The 22096-nt window shown below is 31.0% G+C and overlaps 1 protein-coding gene across 27 annotated transcripts in view; it reads left to right on the top strand.

Moving 5' to 3' along the window:
• LOC148625072 (dedicator of cytokinesis protein 9-like) overlaps positions 1–22096 on the top strand; it is a 71313-nt gene that overhangs the window by 32946 nt on the left and 16271 nt on the right. For 7 of the 27 annotated variants that reach the window (XM_088568323.1, XM_088568321.1, XM_088568316.1 and 4 more), the window contains 19 exons: positions 116–231; positions 779–848; positions 2782–3135; positions 3338–3421; positions 3943–4051; positions 5705–5728; positions 6791–6969; positions 7707–7968; positions 8247–8352; positions 10441–10571; positions 11824–11890; positions 12228–12281; positions 12686–12831; positions 13345–13469; positions 13947–14084; positions 14661–14843; positions 15628–15660; positions 18081–18194; positions 19020–19073. In XM_088568323.1, the coding sequence (XP_088424449.1) occupies positions 116–231; positions 779–848; positions 2782–3135; positions 3338–3421; positions 3943–4051; positions 5705–5728; positions 6791–6969; positions 7707–7968; positions 8247–8352; positions 10441–10571; positions 11824–11890; positions 12228–12281; positions 12686–12831; positions 13345–13469; positions 13947–14084; positions 14661–14843; positions 15628–15660; positions 18081–18194; positions 19020–19073 (2349 nt within the window). Of the gene's footprint in view, positions 1–115; positions 232–778; positions 849–2781; positions 3136–3337; positions 3422–3942; positions 4052–4855; positions 4871–5651; positions 5670–5704; positions 5729–6790; positions 6970–7706; positions 7969–8246; positions 8353–10440; positions 10572–11823; positions 11891–12227; positions 12282–12685; positions 12832–13344; positions 13470–13946; positions 14085–14660; positions 14844–15627; positions 15661–18080; positions 18195–19019; positions 19074–19825; positions 19844–20579; positions 20634–21571; positions 21611–22096 lie in introns of all 27 variants that reach the window. The other 20 variants (XM_088568331.1, XM_088568324.1, XM_088568341.1 and 17 more) reach the window with 17 other exon arrangements.

The raw sequence follows: 22096 nt of genomic DNA, 5'->3' as shown, positions 1-22096 counted from the left end.
AATGCGAAAACAGCAAAATTTAGTACATTTACAGTATTTTAATCACACTTTATACTTTCAGGAATAACTTTAAGATCAGTATTCTCATACCATTAACATTTGTTGTATTTTACAGTCCCTCCATGCCATAGATTGTAGTGTATACGTCAAATTCTTGCCAACTTTGTTGAACCAGTTGTTCAGTTTGTTGTCCAAGTCACTAGGAGAGGAAATCTCATTGAATACAGTCAAGTAAGTTGTTAAGTCAGACTGTGATTGTGGACAGAGATGCTATTGGTGCATTAGTTATTGCTATTTAACAACCATATCACCAGTTTATGTTTTACTAATGTTATGGGGTGTCTGTACTCGGCTCTGGTCTGGTCAAAACTAAAGATTAAATGTATTTTTCAATGATTTCACTAATTCATAAATTTAATATCTAATCCTGATTAGTGGAATTGTTAGTGTCGTTTTGGCTAACTAAGTTTATTTATTTCTACATTGACATGTTGGCAGTCTGGCTATATAAAAACATGAAGCTTTATTGACATATACAACTAACTTAGTCAACTAGATATATTGCCTTGGCTCTAAGGCCTGCCTTTCTCTGTTGATGGTCCTAGAGATATTGTCTTGGTTCTAAGGCCTGCCTTGTCTTTGTTGATGGTCCTTCATTTCTTATTTTTTAAATTAATTGATTTTATTTGAAAATAAAGAAGTTTAGCTTCTGTGAAGAAAAAAACATTTGTATGGCTTGTGCAAGTTTTTTTTTCTATTTTTGTTCTTTTTTTTCCAGAGTTCTAATTCATGTTGTATCTGAAGTAAATGATGCTGACAAGTTGGACTCTCTGAAAAACTATGTTAAGGTAAATTGACTAAAAGGAACTCTAGTCCTTCTATGGACTTATAGCAAGGTTGAAGCATTATTAGATAGACTGATTGAATCATATTGAACATTATCACTATTTTGTTTAAAATCCATTTGATCTTGCTATACGATAATATTCAATCGCACGCCAGTTGAGTGAGAATGAAAATTATCGCTAGTTTCTATGGCCCTGTAGGACATACAAGTAACAGAGTAGAAATATTTGACGACCCAAAAATGTGTATGAAATAATGGCTAATTTGTGGCAGTATTTTTTTAGTCTACAATGGAAAATGATTAAGTACAGTAACTTACCCTATTAGAATGAATAAATCCCAATATTATTCCACGAATTTTAAACACGACTGTCATATTTAACCGATTTAAAAAAAAAAATGTGTACCACAGCTGCACAACATACATAAGGTCACGTAGCATGTCGCTGAAAAATAGTCCTGAAAGGAAATTTTGCAGCGCTTATAAAACTTACATATTTAGGTCAAGAAAACTGAAAGTAAAAGAAAACTAATACCTTACATTTCAGCAAAACAGCAGTAAACTGATTAATATATATTTTTGTCAACTCGCTGGAGTTTCTCATGCTCATCTCGTCTCGTGGCACAGCCGCGAGATGAGACAGCATTAGAAACTCCCTCACATTGAAAAAATATTAAATAATTTAATAGTTCCTAATTTTTATACCCTGCCTCACTAACTGGTGAGGCATTTTTCAATATCCTCAAAAAGGTTATATGTCCGTTCATCCATCTGTCTGTTCCCAGATGTTGTCAACATGACAACTTTTAAAAGATATTAAAGGGTCTTTTTCAAACTTTGTATAGTTATTGAGTTTTATAAAATACAAATCAAGTTATGATTTCAGTTTGATCAAAATTTTTAGACAAAAGGTATGACCATTTGAAATTGTTTTTACCGCCAAAAGTTTTTTGCAATGTGGCTGGATATCATTTTATGTCCCAAAAGGTGTCATATTTTTATATTATTTGTATCTGTCACAGGTGGCATAAAAAAGGAATGTATATTCACCCTAAATAAATATAACCGCATTGAGATGTGCATACTGTCAGGCATTTATGTCTAGACAAAAATTGTAGAAGTGACGACTGTTTTTACTTATGCATTTTTCAGCAAAACGTCTGATGCACTGTTACCAACTACTCAACAACTTGCAGGATTGTTATGAAACTATATGGGGTGTTAGATTATACCATATTTGGATGTATATATTTTCAGGAATTTATGTTAAGGCAAAAATTGTAGACGTGGTAGCTGTCTTAAGCGTTTTTCCAGCAAAACTTGGTCAGATGTGTTGTCTGCAACTCCTCTTTAACAACTTGCATGATTGTTATGAAACTTAATGGGATGTTAGATTACCATATTATGTGTGCATATTGTCGGGAATTTATGTTTGGACAACAATTGTAAATGTTAGGGTTGTTGGACTTATGCATTTTTCAGCAATTTGTTCTGATGTGTTGTCCACAACTCTTCCTCAAGAACTTGCAGGATTGTTATGAAACTTAATGGGATGTTTAATTATCATAGTGGGATTTGCATATTGTCAGAAATTTATGTTTAAGGTAAATTTGCAGCTATGTACTGTCATTGTATTGTCAACAGAAAAAATACTGATTGTAGTTTGGAGTTGGGTGTTTTAGAAATGGCAGCAAAATTGTGTGTAAAAGGTGCTTAGTTTATCTCCATAAAATTTGTGTACAAATAGTGTGTCTACATTGGCCCTCAAATGTACAGGGTTCAACAGGCTGCAAGTTGGGTATAAGTCCTGTTTGGGGCAATGTCTAGTTCATATACATTATGTTATAATTAGTATAGAATTAAGTACTCATGAATTCCATTGCTTGAGGATTTTTATAACTCTTTTGATGTATTATTTCCTTATCTTTTTGTAGTTTGTATTCCGACCTGATCCTGTACTCAAGGGTAGTAAACAGAAGACAGTTCATGAAGAATTAGCCAGACATTTGACAGAAGTTTTAAAACCAAATACTGGTGATCACTTAGTGATATCCAAGTTCCTTAAACATTCATGGTTTTTCTTTCAAGTGTTAGTGAAGAGTATGACTCTATATCTTATAGATTGTGATAGGGTAAAAATGCCACGTAACGAGAGGTTTAGTGGTGGAGATTACCAGTTCAGGGTACAGACACTTTTACAGATGTTAACCCCATTTATCATCCAAAAACATAGAGATTTGGCGAGGGAGACCAAAAATGCGAACCAAAGTCTGGCAAGTTTTCTGAAGGTAGGTATTATTTTGAATTTAGGAGTTTCTTTGAATTAGTGGTTTAGTGAATAAATGGGAAATATATATTTTTACCTTGTTAACAAAGTATTTTTGATTTGTGCTTTGTGATATAAAGACTTTTAAACACCAACAGAATGGGGACAGTAGTATGATATACTATAATGCAGCTGTTTTATTTTATGTTTTGTGATTTTTGTAGATGTGTTTTACTTTGATGGACAGAGGATTTGTGTACCAGATGATTAAAAATTATATTGAGAACTTTGGTCCTGGTGATGATAAGGTAACTTAGTATACAGTTGGTAGATTTTTGGGTGTTGTGAAAGGAGTGGGGACATTAAGGTCTCCAAATGGCCTCAATTTTATGAAATGTGTATTTTTATGCTATTGTTGACTTGATGGCATCAGAAAGGTTTGATATATGTCCTATTAGAATTCATATAGTTTCTAGTTTTGACAGTCATTTACCGGTATATTGTTTTTGATGAAGTTACAAAACAGGAAACTATCTAATGTGAAATTATTTTTTGAACTTCTCTTTTATGAGGAAACTGGAAAGGGGAAAACTTTAAGGAGGGTTCATGAATGATTGATTTCCAAATATTACTACAAAAATTATTTAGGGCTACTGATGTCATAGTAAAATGAAAACAGAATATCAGTTGTTATGCATAAAATTTTTATGAAGTGATTAACAGATATTTGTGTAGAAGGATTTTATTCAAAATTTATAGTATGTATACTACATGTACTTATTCATCTACAGTTTTATCCTTTCAATGTTATTTTATTCATTACTTTCAGACATTGTTTGAGTTCAAGTATGAATTCCTAACAAGAGTTTGCTCCCATGAACACTACATTCCCCTCTCATTGCCCCTGATGAGGAAGGGAATGATAAAGACCTTCAAAGGTATGCATCAAATTTATGTAGTATTTGTATGAAAATAGCATTATGGGTCCTATTGACTAGATCATTACACCAACATATGCATATTAATCATATAGGAATGAACACATTGAAAATTTGAATGATAACAGATGATTTGAAAGTTTTAAGATGTGTAAGTTTTAATTTTCTAGCAGTTGTACTTTGCCCTTTCACTGAGGGATATTTCTAATAGTTTTATAAGAAGTCTATGTCAATTTAATGTTTTAGTAATTTTCTAAGTGTAAATGATCACATGATTCCAAAAATAAATGAAAGGGGCAATATTATACATACCATTACTCAGTAGTTACGATTACTGTAATCGTACTGATTTTCGTTTTTTTTTTTGCTGTTGACAGAAAACCGTGAAAAATAGTACACGTGAAATTGATTTTTAACACTATATAATGCTAATTATTTATTGAAACCGCAAAAATTGATACCCACAAACATGTTCACTTGACAGAATCCGCGAAAATTAATACGCTTACAGTATAAAAATTATTGGCATCTTACATAGTGCATGTTTGGAAAGTTTGATAAGCAAAATTTAATAGGGCGTAATGTTACAATCATGCTGATTATTTTGCTACATGAAGTATGCTTGTGGATGGGAAAGGCTTCTTTTTTTTTGTCAAGTAGTACAAGTTATGTCATATTTAAAGGTGTCATTTTGTTTAAATTTGCTATACTATGCAGTCCCAAGGCACAAGCTATGGATTTTAATTTGCATTTGTTGTAAAGTATGCTAAATCACACAAGTATGAACACAATATTTTATCACAGAAATAAAACCAGAAGGTAATTTTCATGTGTAATTTTGGCTGAGTAAACCTGCTTATTCTAAATAGTAGACTTTCATATATATTGCATTGACCTCTGTTGTCTTAGATTGATGTTTTCAATTCAAAGGCATTGCTTAAGAAAATTTTGAGTTTGTTAGAATTGTCACTTTTGTTACAAATAGATATTGCACATGGCTAAATTGTGTAGACTAGCATTTTTAATATTTATTGACTTTTACTGACCTTTAACCTTTGTTGTTATGGTAACTGCATTTTGTTGCTTGGTTGGGTCAATGCTGCATTTTAGATTATAGAAAGTTATGTTAGTGACATTATTATTTTACAACCCAAAAGTTATGTTTATCATTCAAAATTTCTGTTTAGTGTGATATTGGATTACTTTCAATGTTTTTCAACCACTTTATAGCAATACCATTACAGAATACTCTTATACACAGATGATCATATGTTGCTTGATTTATATGATAATCATATGATAATTTACATATGATGATCATGTCATGCTTGATTCATATGATTTATATGTAAGGCACTTTCAGCTGTGTATATCTCCTTAAATATCCCTGCATGAATTTTCCTTATTCTTGAATTATCCAGAAAACATTGGTTTCCAATTTCTGTACCAAGAATTGGCTTCACTTGCTTCTTTCATTTGCTCAGGATAAGTTCTAACACTTCATTCTTTATTTCATATTTCTCGGCCATATTTCTTTTGTGATGAAACACTTTTCCACTATTGTCACTTTCAGGTTGTGTTTAAATGTTTTGTTTTTCAGGAACTTTCGTAGTTGAGTGTAAATATGATTATTTTTTACACATGAACTTTCAGAAAAAACCTACACACCATTTGATAGTAAGACTACATTTGAGCATTTCATTATACTTTATATAATGCCAAAGTTTGTTGCAATTTATTCAAGATTTGGAAAAAAAAAGCTTATATTGATTCTAGGTGTTTTAAAATTTTAATATCTATTTTGTTTTGCTTTAAAATCATTAATTCTTTGTTTTCATTTTTGCAAGCATACTTTGCAAAAGTCTTTCAATAAATTATTAATGCTAAAATTTTGATGTAATGTTGTAACCTAACTCAAATCTTTCTATTTTGTGTGAAAATCAATTTATACTTAGTTTTGTAATTCATTTTATAAGGATTTATTTAATTCTGAAAGCTCATTAAATTATGTTATTAAAAGAGCTTGTGAAGTATTTTGCTGGCATTTTTTTGTTCCAGTTATTATTTAAATGTTGTTTCATACTTAAGAGTACACAGTCTGTTTTGAGATGTATATTACAGAGACATAGTGTACTTTTACTACTAGTATTAACTTCAGCTTTGTGGTTTTGTGCTAGATAAATGTAAATAATTATTGCTCAGGATTAAGAAATAGTGGGAAATGGAAATAAATCAGAAATTATAAGGGGTTGGTTTGTATTTAGTCTATATTTTTTATGTTCTCTATGTCTGTACATTTCTATGATTTAAAATTATTATTGTGAATTTTTATTAATGTGAAAAATATAAAACTTGTAGATAAAAGAACTGGCTATATAGTACTTAGTAGAATTGATGTATGATATTCTAAAAAGAAGAAAACATAAAATAAATTTTTCAAAACATATACACAATTATTTCTCAATTTTCAGTATTTTTGTATTAGTTGTTTGAATTTTTTAAGGAAATAAATGCAGTGTTTTAAATTTTTGAAACATCCGAATAATTGATACTGAGTTTGTTGAGTTAATCAATGACAACGACTGGCTTTAAAACGTTAAAACTATTAATAGTCTTTATCTCATTTGATTCTTATAAAACATTTTGTAAAAAATTACCTTAAGTTCATTGTAATATATTCAGTAGTAACTATATAAATTTCATTTCATTGAATAAATTGTTGGTACAACATTGTTTCAGATCTGAAGTGTGACTACACATTATCTGATGAGTATAGGAAGCAGCACTACTTAGCTGGACTATTATTACATGAACTGAAAATGGCTTTAAATGAACCACGGGATATACGAAGAATAGCCATTATTTTGTTAAGAAATCAGCTTGCGAAACATGCATTTGATGACAGATATACCTCAAAAGTATGTTATTTATGAACTTAAGAAATAGTGTACAGACATACTGACAACAATCCTCCTTCATTGATACAGGAATGACAAACTCAAATTAATACATAGTATCATTAACGTTTTCAATTAATTGAAAAAAATTAAAAAGGTTATATATGAACCAAAACATTTCAAATGAGTTACAAAGTTCTTTTATTGTATACTCTAGAAGAACTTCTGTTAATTGGGTATCAAGTTTTGTGGAGTCGGTAGTTCTGTCCAGCTAATGAAACATAAATAAAAAATAAAAGAGGAATAATGAATAAGTGAACAATAGCCACATTTAAAAGATAAAAATGAAACTACATAAAAATAAAAGATAGATAAAACATGAAAAAATTGAAGGGTAGGAGCCCAAATTTTCAATCTTACGGCCTTTGTCAGGGGCAAAAAAGTATTGAGGAGAATACTAGAAATATACAATATCTGTTACAGGCTATACATTTTACTGAATTCCATGAACTCAACAAATTAATGAAATTAGAGGAACTACAAAAAAGTATACACACCTATAAAAGTTCCTTCACAGTAGTGTTGTGCAGTAGAAAAAGAAAAGCTTTTCACATGATATTTCAGACTTATTGTTATTTTATGTAAACCTACATTTAATTTTTATTTCTTACTGAAAAATTTTGCTGGTTTATTGGACTTGGTATATTCTACCAACCAAATATATTGTTGATTCAATATTATGCTCTTTCACAATTCAGTCTCAGCAGGGAAGAATAGCAGCATTATACCTGCCAATCATTTCCATTCTAATGGAACACAAGAGTCACCTGGTTGACGATCCAGCCAATCCAAAAGTAGCAGCTCCACCCCCTCCACAGCCAGTAGTCAATGGGGACATAGCTGTGATGCGACGTGACAGCAGACCAGGCACTCCCCAAACATCACATAGATCTGTGACATTTGTTGACACTCCAGTCAGGGACTCATTAGTCTTTGATAAAATAGCAGGTTATTCAGGATGTGAGTTCTATAGACAGGACTAAGTCAGAAACAGAGTAACAATTTTTTTGTGCCAAAGTTCTGTTATAAAGATTTAAAAATATCAAAGGCATTTATTAATTAAATGAAATCGCTACAGTGTCTAGTAAACAGGCAACCAATTTATTTGAGTTACTTTTGGATCAGAATTGTGTATTAAACCATGGTCATATTTAATTTATCTTCAATTGAGGCTGAAATCTGTATTTGACATACAAGAATTTTTTGTTAATTACATGGGTATTGTTGTATTATTTTAGCTCCAATGTCAGCTTTACCAGGCAGGGCTATGAATGGCAGCACAGGATCTTTGGCCAGCAGTGATTCCTCGGATAAAGATGTCACCAAAGACAGAAAGCATAAAAGGTTTGTACTTACATTTTAATTTATATATCTTAGATAGCTTAGTCTGTGAACTTATGATAGTAAGGCATCACATTAAGTTGCCTCACATTTGATGTGTGAAGTTCACATACCACATATGAAAATTACTTTAGAATCTTGTGGAGGTATTTTTTGTATTGTGTATAAAGTTTTTATTTTTTAAGACATTGGAACTGTGGGTGCTTTTATTTTTCTTAGACTTTGGTAATGCTTTTTACTATGTAGATAGTTAGATATTATCAAGTTTTCCTTTATGAATTCATTTTTATAATTCATACGTGAAATGAATTCTCATGCTAATTTTGTGGTTATTCACCCTTTGCAATTGCTTTGAGTATTTGGCATAAAGATACTCATGCAATACCATGTTTACTTAAGTTTGATAGGATTGCTTTTATTGAAATAAGGTATGCATTGAGCACTTGCCAAATAAAAATCAGGCAAAATGGGAAAATCAGAAACATGCATGTCAAAAACCCAACAATCTGACAATAAAATTTATATCAAGGATACTGTCTCTACTTGAAAAGACTATTATTTTATCTCTGCATTGCTGGATGTGGTCAGAAATTTTTCTATAGAATCTTAGAAAAATGAGGTTTTTGAGTTATCTGCCTTTGAAATGATTTTTCAAAGGTCCAGAATGATATGGCAAATCTTGTCTATTTTCCTTGATTCTGATGGTGCAAATAGTTAAATTACACTATCAAAATGATGGGTTTTTCCATACCATGTTTTCACCGACTGCCTAATTCTTACAGGGACTAACACGTAAAGCTCATGACAATTTTCTGTATAGGAACTGATTGACTTATAAAAATCACTGTCACTAAGATAAAATTTTGAATATTTTATGTTATTAGTATTGAAGAATTAAAACTGTATCATTACATCAGGTAAACCTGCAATTTATATTAGGCCAATATATGATAATTTTTTGGTTCTCAGGCCCTGCCTCATTATCCTTTTTTATTTACATATTGATAAAAAACCAAAGCAATTCCTCCGATGTTATTTTATGGTTTTGAACAATGCAAATACACCCTCATTGCTTTTTTGGGGGTGGGATGGGGAGCAGTGAAAAGGTTAAATGGGATGCCTCTCTCCATCTCTCGTTGGTTTTGATGTAAAATGACTTTAGAACCAAGAAATTAACTTTGAATGGCCTTAGTGTTGTTGCCCTATATATTATTAAGTTGATCCCACTAGTAGAGGTTCATGGTATGTTATTTTCTAGGTGGACTAGGTATATAACTGATTTTTATGGACCTATCATTTGATACAAGATTGTGGTATACCATTAAATGTCTGTCTGTCCATCTACACTTAATATAACTCAATTATTCTTTGAGGAATTTTAGTAATTTTTTAATGCAATTTTGATATAATAATGAAGAAAGCTTTCTTTCATTTTTCAGACTAATTTGATTTTATTGAACAAAAAGAAGGGACTGGCATATCATGTGCTTTAATCATTGTTCATTTTAATATGATTGAACAATGATCATCAATTAGTGTGCCTAGCTTTATATGTTGGCTGAAATTTACTTTAATTAATGTATTTCTGTGAAAAACTGTGTAAAATATTAACGCCTTATGCATTTTTTTTCAGTTTATTACCGAAAAGAAAGTATTTTTGTTTTCAAGCCTCCTTTTAGCACAGCTTCTGGTTATATATTGTGAATTTTTTTATTTGTTCACAAATTTTAAACAAATTTAGCACTTCCTCTTGACTCCAAAATAAGAATCTATCATCAATGCTATTGTTAAATAGTGAAACAAATACTACAGGGATGTTTACATTTATAACACTGAACATTAATGATGAAAATTGTTTACGTACAATAGTGAATAAAATAGTGATAAAAAACAAATTCTATAACAGTAGTGTTTTATACCTAACACATTTTGTCATTGTCAAACAAAATTTTACAAAGTATCAACAATGTAATTTTCTTAACACTTGGTGTTTCTGTTGTACCAGAGGTTTTTTTTCTGAAAATATTTAAGACTGGTTATATGTATGGTATTAAATTGTACTTTGGTGCAAAGATTTCTCTTTTATTTCAGATCTCCTTCCAGCTCGAATGTATCTAATCCAGGGACACAGACCTACCTGTATAAATACCAGAAGTTAGACATCATGGAAATCAAAGATTTATTGTTGTGTTTTATATCTGTCATTAAAAATCTTCCAGAAGGTAAGTCTTATCAATATATGGAAGATAGAACAATGGCAACTATCAGAGTATGTTAAAGAAAAATAACCAAAAAAAAACAAGTGATAATATCAACTTTTTTAGGTCCATTGTAGTGAAGTTCTAAGTAGTTATTTGGAAAATTCCTATGAGACTATGACCAAGTGACAAAAGATGTAAACAAACTAAAATAATGAAATACCTCTACTCTGTTATAGTGTTGTATGAAAATACACATGAAAGAGCAGGATTTAATTAAGCTTAAAAGGAACAATTCTTTTGTCAGAGAACTGATTTATTCAACAGGTCATAGTTTTCCTTCCCTCTTTTGTCTACCCCGGACTTGACTTTTTATGAGCAACTCGGCGGGTGTTTCTAGAAAAGCAGAGGAGGCTTACCCTACCGGTGCACCTGGTCCATGCTCCCAGTTTTTAGTGGAGTCTGAGTTGCTCATTTACTTTCGTTACTTTGTATGTATGATTTTAGTTACTTTATGTTTTTTGTTGTGTATGTCTGTTTTCCATGTCTGGTCTTTGTCCCTGGATTACATTCTTTTGATTACCGCTATAACCTTGGTTCCCTTGATTACTTTTGTCAGAATGTTGGTCAAATTATATAGATATTGCAATTGAAAATGCTGTAAATGTTATAGAAAGTGAAGCCTAAAATTATAAAACAACAGCTAAAATAAAAACAGAATAACAACAGTTTTGAAGTTGTGACAGAAAGTATTGCAGCAAGCCCAATAACAGTACAATCTTTGATATTATGTAAAGATGTTAAAAACTGACTTCTGTTTTGTGTCACAGTCGACTTGATATACTATTGTTTTTGGATTGTATCAATATTTTTAGTTTCGTGACAGTAACCATAGATAGAATATATCATGGCAGTAAGAATAATGGAGAAATGTTTTAAGTTGTCAATAAAGAAAGATAAATGCTTAGTTTATTAGTAATTAATATTACTAAATCAGGCATTTGTAATATTAGAAAATGAATTTTTAATATCAGAAAATGAATTTGTAATATCAGAAAATGAACGATTTTTTAATCTAAGAAATTGATTTTCTAATATTAGAAAATGGATTTGTCATATTCAGTTGCGATTTTGTAATATTAGAAAATCATTTTGTAATATTAGTAAGATACAACCTAACTATAGCATTGACTAATGTGCTGCTTAGGGGAAATGTTAATACTCCTTATTGGTCAATGAACAGTAAACTTACCAAGGGAGATAATTTTCCTTCCAGATATACTGCTGGGTTGGTTTAACAATTCATCAGAGTTTGACATCATAGACTTCTTTGGCATTTTGGAGTAAGTATTGGCTACAAGCATCACATGTTTTCAACTTCCAATATAAATAAATTATTATTAGCGTTATAAAATAGCATGTATGTACATGTAGTTTTCAACTTCAGGAATCGCAAAACTATTCCTTTCAACATAAGATATAAGATCTCCTTTAAAGGTAAAAGATGGTTTACTGTTGATTTTTTGTTTTTTGTTAATAATATCCCCAAAGAGGTAGACACCTGGTAAACACTGACGTATATTTTAATTTTAAAAGTTTAGCCTTCAGAAAGAGTTGAAAAGAGTTCTTTAACATTATACAATGATTTTAATACATTTACTTATATTTTTATAATTTCAGGACATGTTTACATCACTTCAAATACCAAGGCAGAAAGAAAATTCATGATCTTAGGTATGTCGATAATGATTTTGCATATATTTTAGCACAATTTAAAAAAAAATATAGAAAATATTTTATTTTTAATGACCTTCCAAGGAGTCACATCAGACAGGTGGTCTTTACATACAAGCAGGTTAACTTTACATAGCATGCACTGCAAAGGGATATTATAATTATAGTTCTTTAAGGTAGGTTATTGCTGAATACAGTTGGTAGCTTAGACATGTTTGGTTGTAACTGAATCTTACTTCATATTTACAATATTGATAGATAGATAGTCTATAGATAGACTATTGGTAGTGCTTGATAGACCGATCAATGAATATACTGTATAGTAAATGTAATATTGCTTCTGTTTGATAGACCGATCAATGAATGTACTGTTTTGTAATTGTAATATTGCTTCCATTTTGTAGTTTAATAGGCAACAGTAGAGCGTTAACTATGCCTACCAATAGAAGATCTATGCCTGGTCTTGTTGGTGTTATTGGTGGGATGAATCAACGTACATACAGCCAGTATAGTGACCTCAACTCAGAGTCTGGTACTCTGCCATCACACGGTAGGAGGGGGAAAACTGAGATTCTGGTACTCTGCCATCACATGGTAGGAGGGGGGAAACTGAGAGTCTGGTACTCTGCCTTCACATGGTAGGAGGGAGAAAACTCAGAGTCTGGTACTCTGCCATCACATGAAAGGAGGGGGAATTCATTGATTTTGTTGTTTTAGGAGTTCTTATAAATATTGATTTATTTTCAAAAGCATGAAGGATTGCTACCTATTGTCCACTCATTCCTGTGAACACTGAGTTCAACATTTCTCAATTTATGTTCATCAAACTTGGTTCTTATTTTGCTCAAAGTATTAATTTCCAATATCATATGTCAAAGATTAATGTCACTGTGGTCAACTTTTTTACTTATCGAACAAGTGCTTTTCTTTTGGGTGTTCTTGTTTCATTTTTTTATGAGAAGACATGTTTTAATTGTAGAAGTTTCAAAAATAGACTAACAAACTCCTTCAATCTCCAAAAGAAAATTTGAAAAAATACACAAAATTTTATTTTCTTTCTCAGCACCATCGACAACATCATCCTCAGAGGCAGATGCTTTAATTAAGACACTTCAGGAAGCCAACATGTCAACAGAAGTAGGACTCACCATTCTAGATATACTCAGTCTGTACTGTAACTTCTTCAAGGTATTATGTTTTATGCATATGTATTAAGCAAAACTGGTTGTCAAATGCAGGCTAACAATAGTTGGTTTGTGAGGTGATCACTGTTTCTGAATATTGAGGACTAGTATAAAGAAATCACCCTGTCTGTTCATATATCTTGTAGGGAAAATGCCTCCTTAACTGACAAATGGATTTTTTGGAAATTTAATAAGAAGGTTAGGCATCATATATAGATTTGCATAAAGAAAGATAAGTATTGTTTAATCCCTGCTAAGGGAGATAATTTAACATCAAGGTTTAGCACGATTGAAGTCCTAATTTATGAATTTGCTCACAGTATTTTTAGTTTATCTTTTACATGCTGTGTACACCTTACACTTCCTACACAAAAATTCCACTGCCTATTTCGTTACAGCATTATTAAAACACTGGTCAAGGGCTTTTGTGTATTTCATCCCATGATCAAAGCCATTTTAAATGATTTTCCCCATATTTCAGAAAAACCTGGAGAATAAAGATGGTGACAATAGTCTAATGCATAGAGTGTTTGACCTACACATGTATTTCCTACGACACAGTCAGTCTGAAACTCTACAGAAACACGTGTTTGCTGCATTAAGACAGTTCATTAGAAAGGTAATGATAGGTTATTTATTATAAAGGACAGCTGCTTTTTTTTTTATTTTTGTCCCAAAGGAATATTTGTTACTTCAAAGCTTTTATAACACTGTGATACTCATTTATAGACCCATTTTTTTTGCAAAGTAGTTCAGTACATTGGAAAGATATTTGCTGATTGAAGTAGCATTACTGTTTTGTGAGAATTTTCCCATCCTAGATGAGGGTTGTTGTTTCTGTGAGCTAGCACAATAAAGATCTGGTTCAATGTGTCTATTACAAGCAGGAAGCAGGGTCTGTTCGGTCGGTTAATTGTTCTCATCCTTAATTGCATGAAATGTCTTATCCTGGGACATTAAACTATTATCAATCAATCAATAGAAAGTGGATGTACTGTTTAACCTCTGTCGAATTATTGCCATCAAAAACAAATATTTTCTTAGTTTATATCTCATTATGGGTACTCTAATGAGCATATCAATTTCAAATCTGAGGCACTTTGACTTTTTGCCGAAGAACTTGTGCAATAGGTCTATTAAATCGTGGGCAAGTGGTGGTATACTCAGTAAAAATCAGATTTATTCTGTATTGTAGTTTGAATCAGTACTCTACCGAGGTAATGCCAAGCTGTGTGGTGACCTGTGTTATGAAATTCTACGGTGCTGTAATTCTAAGCTTTACACAACAAGGAAAGAAGCATGTGCTTTACTATACCTGTTAATGAGACAGAATTTTGAGTATACCAAGAAGAAGAGTGTTACAAGAGTTCACCTACAGGTACCTTGGTTAAGTTGATGAATTCATGCCTTATCAGAGGTTGATTTGTGGGTTTTTTTTGGTTTTTTTTACCATTTTATTTCATAGATAATCTTTTTGGTTTTATATTTGGAATTTCTATAATCGTTTGCTTTGTACTTGCTTTTGTTTGAAGTAAATGGTTAAGATAATGCTTTGCTTTTGCAACTAATTTTATTATTTGACAATGCTTTATTTTTCATTTGTCTTATTAAAATTGTTTTTTGAAGGATTTGTTTGTTTGTTTGTTTGTTTTTTTTTTTTGGTTAGCTTCATTGATTATACATTTACCTTTTTTATAGTACCGGTAGATATATAACCTTTGATTTATTCAGTTTAGTTGAGCTTTTATTCTCTAAATCTAAATGCTCTGAAGTCATGAAACACTGGTTTTGGGAAAATTTTCAACACACTCAGTTTTGGACATAGTTGAACATCACCTCTATTATTTATGACCAATATTAGAAATCAGTTCTCAAAAAGGTTTATGGTACCATTCTTACTTGTACACATGCTACTATTAAATTTTTGCCTGGAAGAAAAAAACAACACTTCAAAACATCTCCTTCAGTTTGGTCACCATTCAAAGAAAGCTCAAGAGTGATTTCCAGTATTGGTTTTTTTTTTTTGTTTTTTATTTTTGGGGGGGGAGGGGAATTTAATGTTGGTTGTAAAATGTTCAATTTATGCTTACAACTGAGATTCTTTTCACACATAGTTTATTTAGTTACAGGTTTATGCACTAGATATGTACATTTTATTTTAGACCTACATGCCATTGCATGTTTCCATGACAGCGGTAAATATTAGTTGCTATGGTAATAGATGGGTGTGTTCTGCATGTAGATTGTGATATAGCTAGTTGATGCTTGCATGGACTGTAGGTCCTTGTGAGAATATGATGCTTGCTTTTCTTTATTACAGTTTATAGTTTTTGATAAAATGACATTTTTTTGTCCCATATCTACGAATACGTGGCTCTGAAGATCATTTTTTTATAATTGGATTTTGGGCGCAGAAAAAATCCCAATGTAGAAAGAGCAATGTTCAGAGCTAACTATTGGCAATTACATGTACATGTTCCAGTTACTGGTAGTAAATAAATAGATTCTTACCAATGTTCCTGTTAAAAGTTTTACATCTATCAAACATTGCATGAATTTCCATTTAGTTCAAATAAAAAAAATACAAGTTTTTGTCATGACGTCTGCTTCTTTGGCAACTAGTCCACCCGAACATTTTAAAATGATTGAAAAATGGTTTCAGTCAATAATTTTATGCTGATTGGTATTGACTTAAATATATATCTGCAGACATTCAATATGAGCTAACTGTTTAGGAATAAAGGGCCAAAACAAATGTTTTTTTAGAATTACTATGCAATGTTTTAAAAAATGTATTTAGATATCAATCTCTATAAAACAGTACCACAAGATTCTATATTACATAAGTCAGTGGTGTTTATTACTTTATTAAAAAAAGAAGGGGATAAAAGTGACTTAAGTCAACTGTTTTTCTGTTACAGTAACAGACAATTACTTGAGTAAGAGAATATGGATCTCTTTTAAATTGCCCTGAAAATTTTCCTACCACAAAAGGAATGTTTTGATTGATTTAAAGGGTTGTATTCCTAACCAATTAGGAATTAGGAGTCAGAAAAGGGTCAGAAATATGCATTTTCTTAAACTTCACACTCTAAATTTAGAGCTTTATCAGCTTGAATGCTGTGCCTATAATTGCCCTAACTGTTCTGAGTTTTACATGTATGGTATCAAGCTGTGCCTAGCAGAGCATGATTTGTTGGAAGGAATGAGCAAGGAATAAAGGTTTATTCTTTTTCAGTAGAGTTGTCCATGATGATATATTTTATGACATGTTTAGCTTGTATTCTGGAATCAAAATCTGATTTGGCATTAAATATTGACAGAGCTTATCAAGATTTAGTTAGTCATATGGTGTCTGCAAATAAAACAGTGCTATATAGTAGACCTATCTTATGATGACATTTCTTAAGAGGGAATATAAAACAATGAACTTTTCTGTCTGCCTGTTCTTTAAGAAGTTGGAGAAATCAAGTTTTCCTTTAAATTGTCATTGTTAATGTTTGACAAATATGGTCAGGTAGAGGGTAGATTGTGTGACTATAATGTGGTATTAAACTATCATTATACACAGTAGTGCATCCATCTAGGTGTTTTAGGTTCCCTATGTAAATTACTAATAGAAGGTAAAATGTGAACAAATTTAATATATGTAATGTCATGTTGATGTTGATGGAATATCTTACACTTCCAGAAAAAAAATGAAATAACGATATACTTTTGTGTTTAGTGCTACTATTTAGATTTACATCCAAACAATATATGGATTTTTGGTCTGTGTATTTGTTCATGTGTAAGTCCTGGCTTAGGTTTGGTTTAAGCCATTGGGTCTGAAAATGTGAGCCATCTGTATTTCATTAGTACATATACTGTGAAAGTACTTTTATTCGTGGGTTACAATTTTCGTGGTTTATTCATGGGTACCAATTTTCGTTGTTTAGGGAAAATATATCATTTTTTTTATTCTTGAATTCATTTATATGGCAACTCTATCATACAACCTATTGGAAAACGTCCTTTTTTGTTGGGAACAGAATTTCATGGTTTACCAAATCCATAAAAACTAGTACCCCAAGAACAATAATACTTTCACAGTACTTGATAAGATAAAAAATAATTGCAATAAAACCTGACTAAACTAAACCTTGGATAAACCAGACTAAACTAAACTTTGGATAACCCAGAAACTTTGTATAAACATGATCTCAACACCTGTCTTACCTGAACACATTCATCATTCCAATAGGAATTTGGTGTAGATCAGTTTCATTGCAGTTATTTCCAATGATAGATGGTAAAATATTCTTAAATCACATATGAAATAGATAAGTAAGTTCTGCACCCCTGATTTAACCACTGTGAAAGTACTTTAATTTGTGGATACCAATTTTTGGTGGATTAGAGAAGAAACACAAATTCATACATTCTTTAATTTGTGGTTTACAGATTTTCAGTATACACATCAATTGAAATTTTCATTTTGTCGGGAATCAAGTTTCATGGTTTAGCCTATCCATGAAAATTGGTTCCCCACGAACAAAAGTACTTTCAAACTATTATGTCACCCTTTATCTCCATTGCTAACATTAATTAATATTATTATGGAACATCTTTGCAGGTGATCATCTCTGTAAACAAACTAATTGGTAATGTTGTTGGCCTCAGCAATACCAATCTACAGGAAAGTCTGGCAATGATCAATAGCTATGCCTCTAGTGACAGACAGATGCAGGTAAGGGGAGATAATTATTTTTGTTTAGTTGTGTGGTTAGGCTCTAAGTTTGCTGTGGAGAAAAGTGATACTCTGCTGTGTTAAAATACTTAAGGTCTTGATATTTATGTAATGTAGGGTTCAAAGTTTAATTTTTTCCTAGTAAATGAATAAGTTGATGTAAGAATGGAAATTTTTCATTAATATCCATAGTTATACCGATCATCGCATGCATGGCTGACAATAGACATTCGGTCAAGCCAGAATAGGTATTTGACAGGCCCACAGAAATGGGTTGGCAAAGTGAAGTCAAAGTGAAAGTAACCTTTGAATTTGTTTAAAAATTTAAAAAAAAGGAATTATTGACAATATCTAGATCCAATATTTTGAATTATTTTTTTAAAAAATGGCAACCATTTACCTATCCTTTCTCACCCCATGCAGCTGTTGTCCCTTTTTTCAACAATTTTACAAATGTAAGAAAAATGTACAAGTGCGATGCTCGGTTGTAGGCTGTTTCTAGTTCATATTACATTGTATTTGTTTTTATTTGATTTCTTTGTGAATTCCAATTTAATGGAACAAAAATTGTATAAATTACTCTGTATAACTCTATAAATTACTCTGTATAAATTCAACATTACACCTGTACATCCTGTATGAAAAAGTTCAGAAAATTCATTCTCTCAAAACTCATCAGATTTCTAATACACTACCATCATATTCCATAAGTAAAAACTGTCACATTTATTAACTTAGATATAATGCTTTATAATGATAATTGACTTATATAAGGTTTGAAGTTCTGAGAATTTGCACCGCTAACACCTTAGGTTATTGTTTTAGACTTTCGGAGCATTCACTGAATTCATGTCACAAGTAGTTAGAGCACGGTGTGAGGTATTCTAAGTCAATTTCAATATCTTGTCGTCAGATTCTCTCCTTGTAGAATGTTGGTGTAGCCTGTTAATTTGTCTTTATTTGCAAGTTGTATGAATGGTCTCTCTGAAGTTTTTATTTTAGATACATGTATATCAGTTTCTTCTTTAACTATATGGTTTTTGTCTTCTTATTTTTGTTTGCTTGTTATATCTGTGTTTCTGTTTTACATGTAGTGACTTTGTTATTGTTCTTATTACCCAATGATGTATCTCCTTCATCTTGGTAAACTAAACCAATGATATTTAAAAAAAAACACTCAATAGTACAAGTTCTAAAAGTTGAATTGTAAAATTGTAGAACTGTTAGACTTGCCTATAATTAGTATGGTACAGTAATTAGTATGGTACTATTTACTTAAATTATGTCAATCGTTTGTCTGTCACAGGTATTCCTCTGAGACCGCTTGTTAGATTTTGTTATAATGTTCTACAATAGTATGATACCATATGTTATTGAATCATATTACACAGCCATTTTGATTTTATTGAAGTAAGATACAAAAAAAATATTATCGTTGGACTTGCCTCTGTAGATATAATAACAAGGGACCATACCATTATTTAATGTTTAGGGGGAAATATTGAATATCAGATTTGCCTCTGTAGATGATGAAGAGCGATTCTTTTATAATACAACTTTGGTTTATAGGGAAGGAATTTTGGGTAAAGACTACAATAATGATATTTGACCATGTTTCACAAATGTTTCAGAGGCGTAACAAAGCCAAGGTAGACCACTACACCAAGTTTACAAGTTATATATTCGGGCTTAGGGCTGCATCATAGCTAGATAGTATTAACAGTGAAACATCATTAAATACCTCCTCCTGAAATACTTAACTTTATGAATTTACACAAATATTTCACCATTAAAGATTAACCACTTCTTAATCCTGGAAATTGATATTAATTGTCTATATTGATATATTTACCAGTAATTTATCAAAGCAGAAATATGTCCTTGAAAAGAATTATCTTCTGTAGTCTTATTTTTAATCAAATCAAAATTGGGAACAAGATACAATGTGTATATTTGTCTTCTCTATCACATGCCAAGGCTTTAAAAGGATTTTACTGGATGAACATTAGAAATAGTTAAGCTAAATACAGAGTAGAAAACTTTGCTTCTCTCTTTGTACTCTGAAGCTTTTGTATGTGCTTTCACATTATACATTCATCCACCCACATCCTAGGACAAAGGCAGTCTAGACTGATTACACACACTTTAAGTTTGACGTAGGTTGGTAAAAATTTTGAGTTTCTTATTAAAACTGTCTAAAATATGTCTTCAAAACAGCAGTTGTTTGTTTAAAATTGACAAAAAATTGACTCTCTCCCTCCACAATAAAAAGATCTTAAAACATAAATGTGTTTTTAAAAAGGGGAATATAGGGATCAAATTAGGCTCATTATCTTTAAAAAAAAAAAAAAAAAAAAGAAGTAACTCTGTTCTTGTGATCTACAGACTCAACTAGTGTTTTGCAAGAACAAAATATTAGGACTACATGCTGAAAGAAGGGTAGGACATGTACCAGATTAACTTATAAAGGTTGTGGGGCATGAAAACTTGGGCACAGTATTTCAATATTTTCTTATTTGTGGGATTAAGTTCAGTTATTTAGAAAGACAATTCCTTGTTTATTGATGGGAGTACTATCAAATTGTTCCTTGTCAGGTGCATGAGCTTTGCTTTAATTAGTTATTCACATTTTGTGCAGTCAAATTTTATTTTTTTAATATATATTTTTAATTGGATTATTCCTATCTTTATATTAAGCCTGTGTGTGAAGGGTTTTTGGTGCAGTGCTACAAGTTTTTGGGTCCCTCTTTGCATGTTTATAACTCTTTTTGTATTAATATTGTTATACATTATATCTTAAAATGTTACATATTATTTTTATAATTCAATATTAAGTTTTTGCATTTATGATTACTTTTCAATGTAATGAAATTTGTCATTTGTTTATAACTGTGTATACAAGGCAGCTACCTGATAATTGCTTTGATACTTGTTTAACCAAGCAATCTTTCAATATTCTATAAAATAATAGAATCATTTTTATCTACTTTTTAGAAGGTATACAAGTCCAAATAAACAGTTTGAAAACAAACCTGTCTTAACTTGAATATTGGCATCATCTGTGGTCTAGAAAACAATCTAAATATGTACTAGCGATTCCATGGATCTGTGAACTAATTATAGAATTATATTTTCCCAACAAAATCCAAACAAGAACAATTACATTTTTTATGGTATTTTAACTGCAAATCTCATGTCTGCAGATCTGCTATGCAAGCCTTCCTTGTAGCATGTAGTATAAACTTCCCTCTCATATAATCACCTCTATCAGTATGTATATATCCTCAGTACTAACAAACTAACCATCATATATACTTCATAAATCTTACAGACAATATATTATATGCATGAAATGTAAGATTGTATGATTTTATCAGATGGAGGTGAAATCAAAGAAAAAGAAAGGAAAGAGTGAGGTAATGAGCATGTAGCCTCTTCCCTATATTCATTCTAATGCACTGTTACTAACAATGATATATTTCTAAAGTGACTATTACTAACCTTTAAGTCAAGTTTCTAAGAAAAATGATCATGGATCTTCTTTGTTGATTTTAGAGTTATCCCCATTGGTCTGAGCTATACAATTTTACTCTAGTTCTCTATTCACAAGTGAATTTTTTTCTCAATCTCACTCCCTTTAGCTAACATCTGAATAATTAATTTTATTTTATTTTATTCCTTTTAAAGAAAGCTGGTAGATACTACATGCTATAAAATTCTGTACAGAACTATTAATGGGTTACCTTGAATGGTTTAGATACATGTTTTTTTTTATTTTGTAGGTATTTTTTTTAAGCATGTTACCATTCACTAATTTTTTTGGGGTGTTTTAGACAGAGTGATAATATCAGCTGTTGTAAATTACTAAAATTCATTGCCTTTGTCAATTTAGCATTTTTGAT

The sequence above is a fragment of the Perna viridis genome, chromosome 2 (assembly GCF_037379345.1).
Source record: "Perna viridis isolate PV_CMFRI_1.1 ecotype Kerala chromosome 2, ASM3737934v1, whole genome shotgun sequence".
In the NCBI taxonomy this organism is placed as follows: Eukaryota; Metazoa; Mollusca; class Bivalvia; order Mytilida; family Mytilidae; genus Perna; species Perna viridis.
Note: the sequence above shows the minus strand (reverse complement) of the source record. Positions and strands in the feature narration are given on the sequence as shown.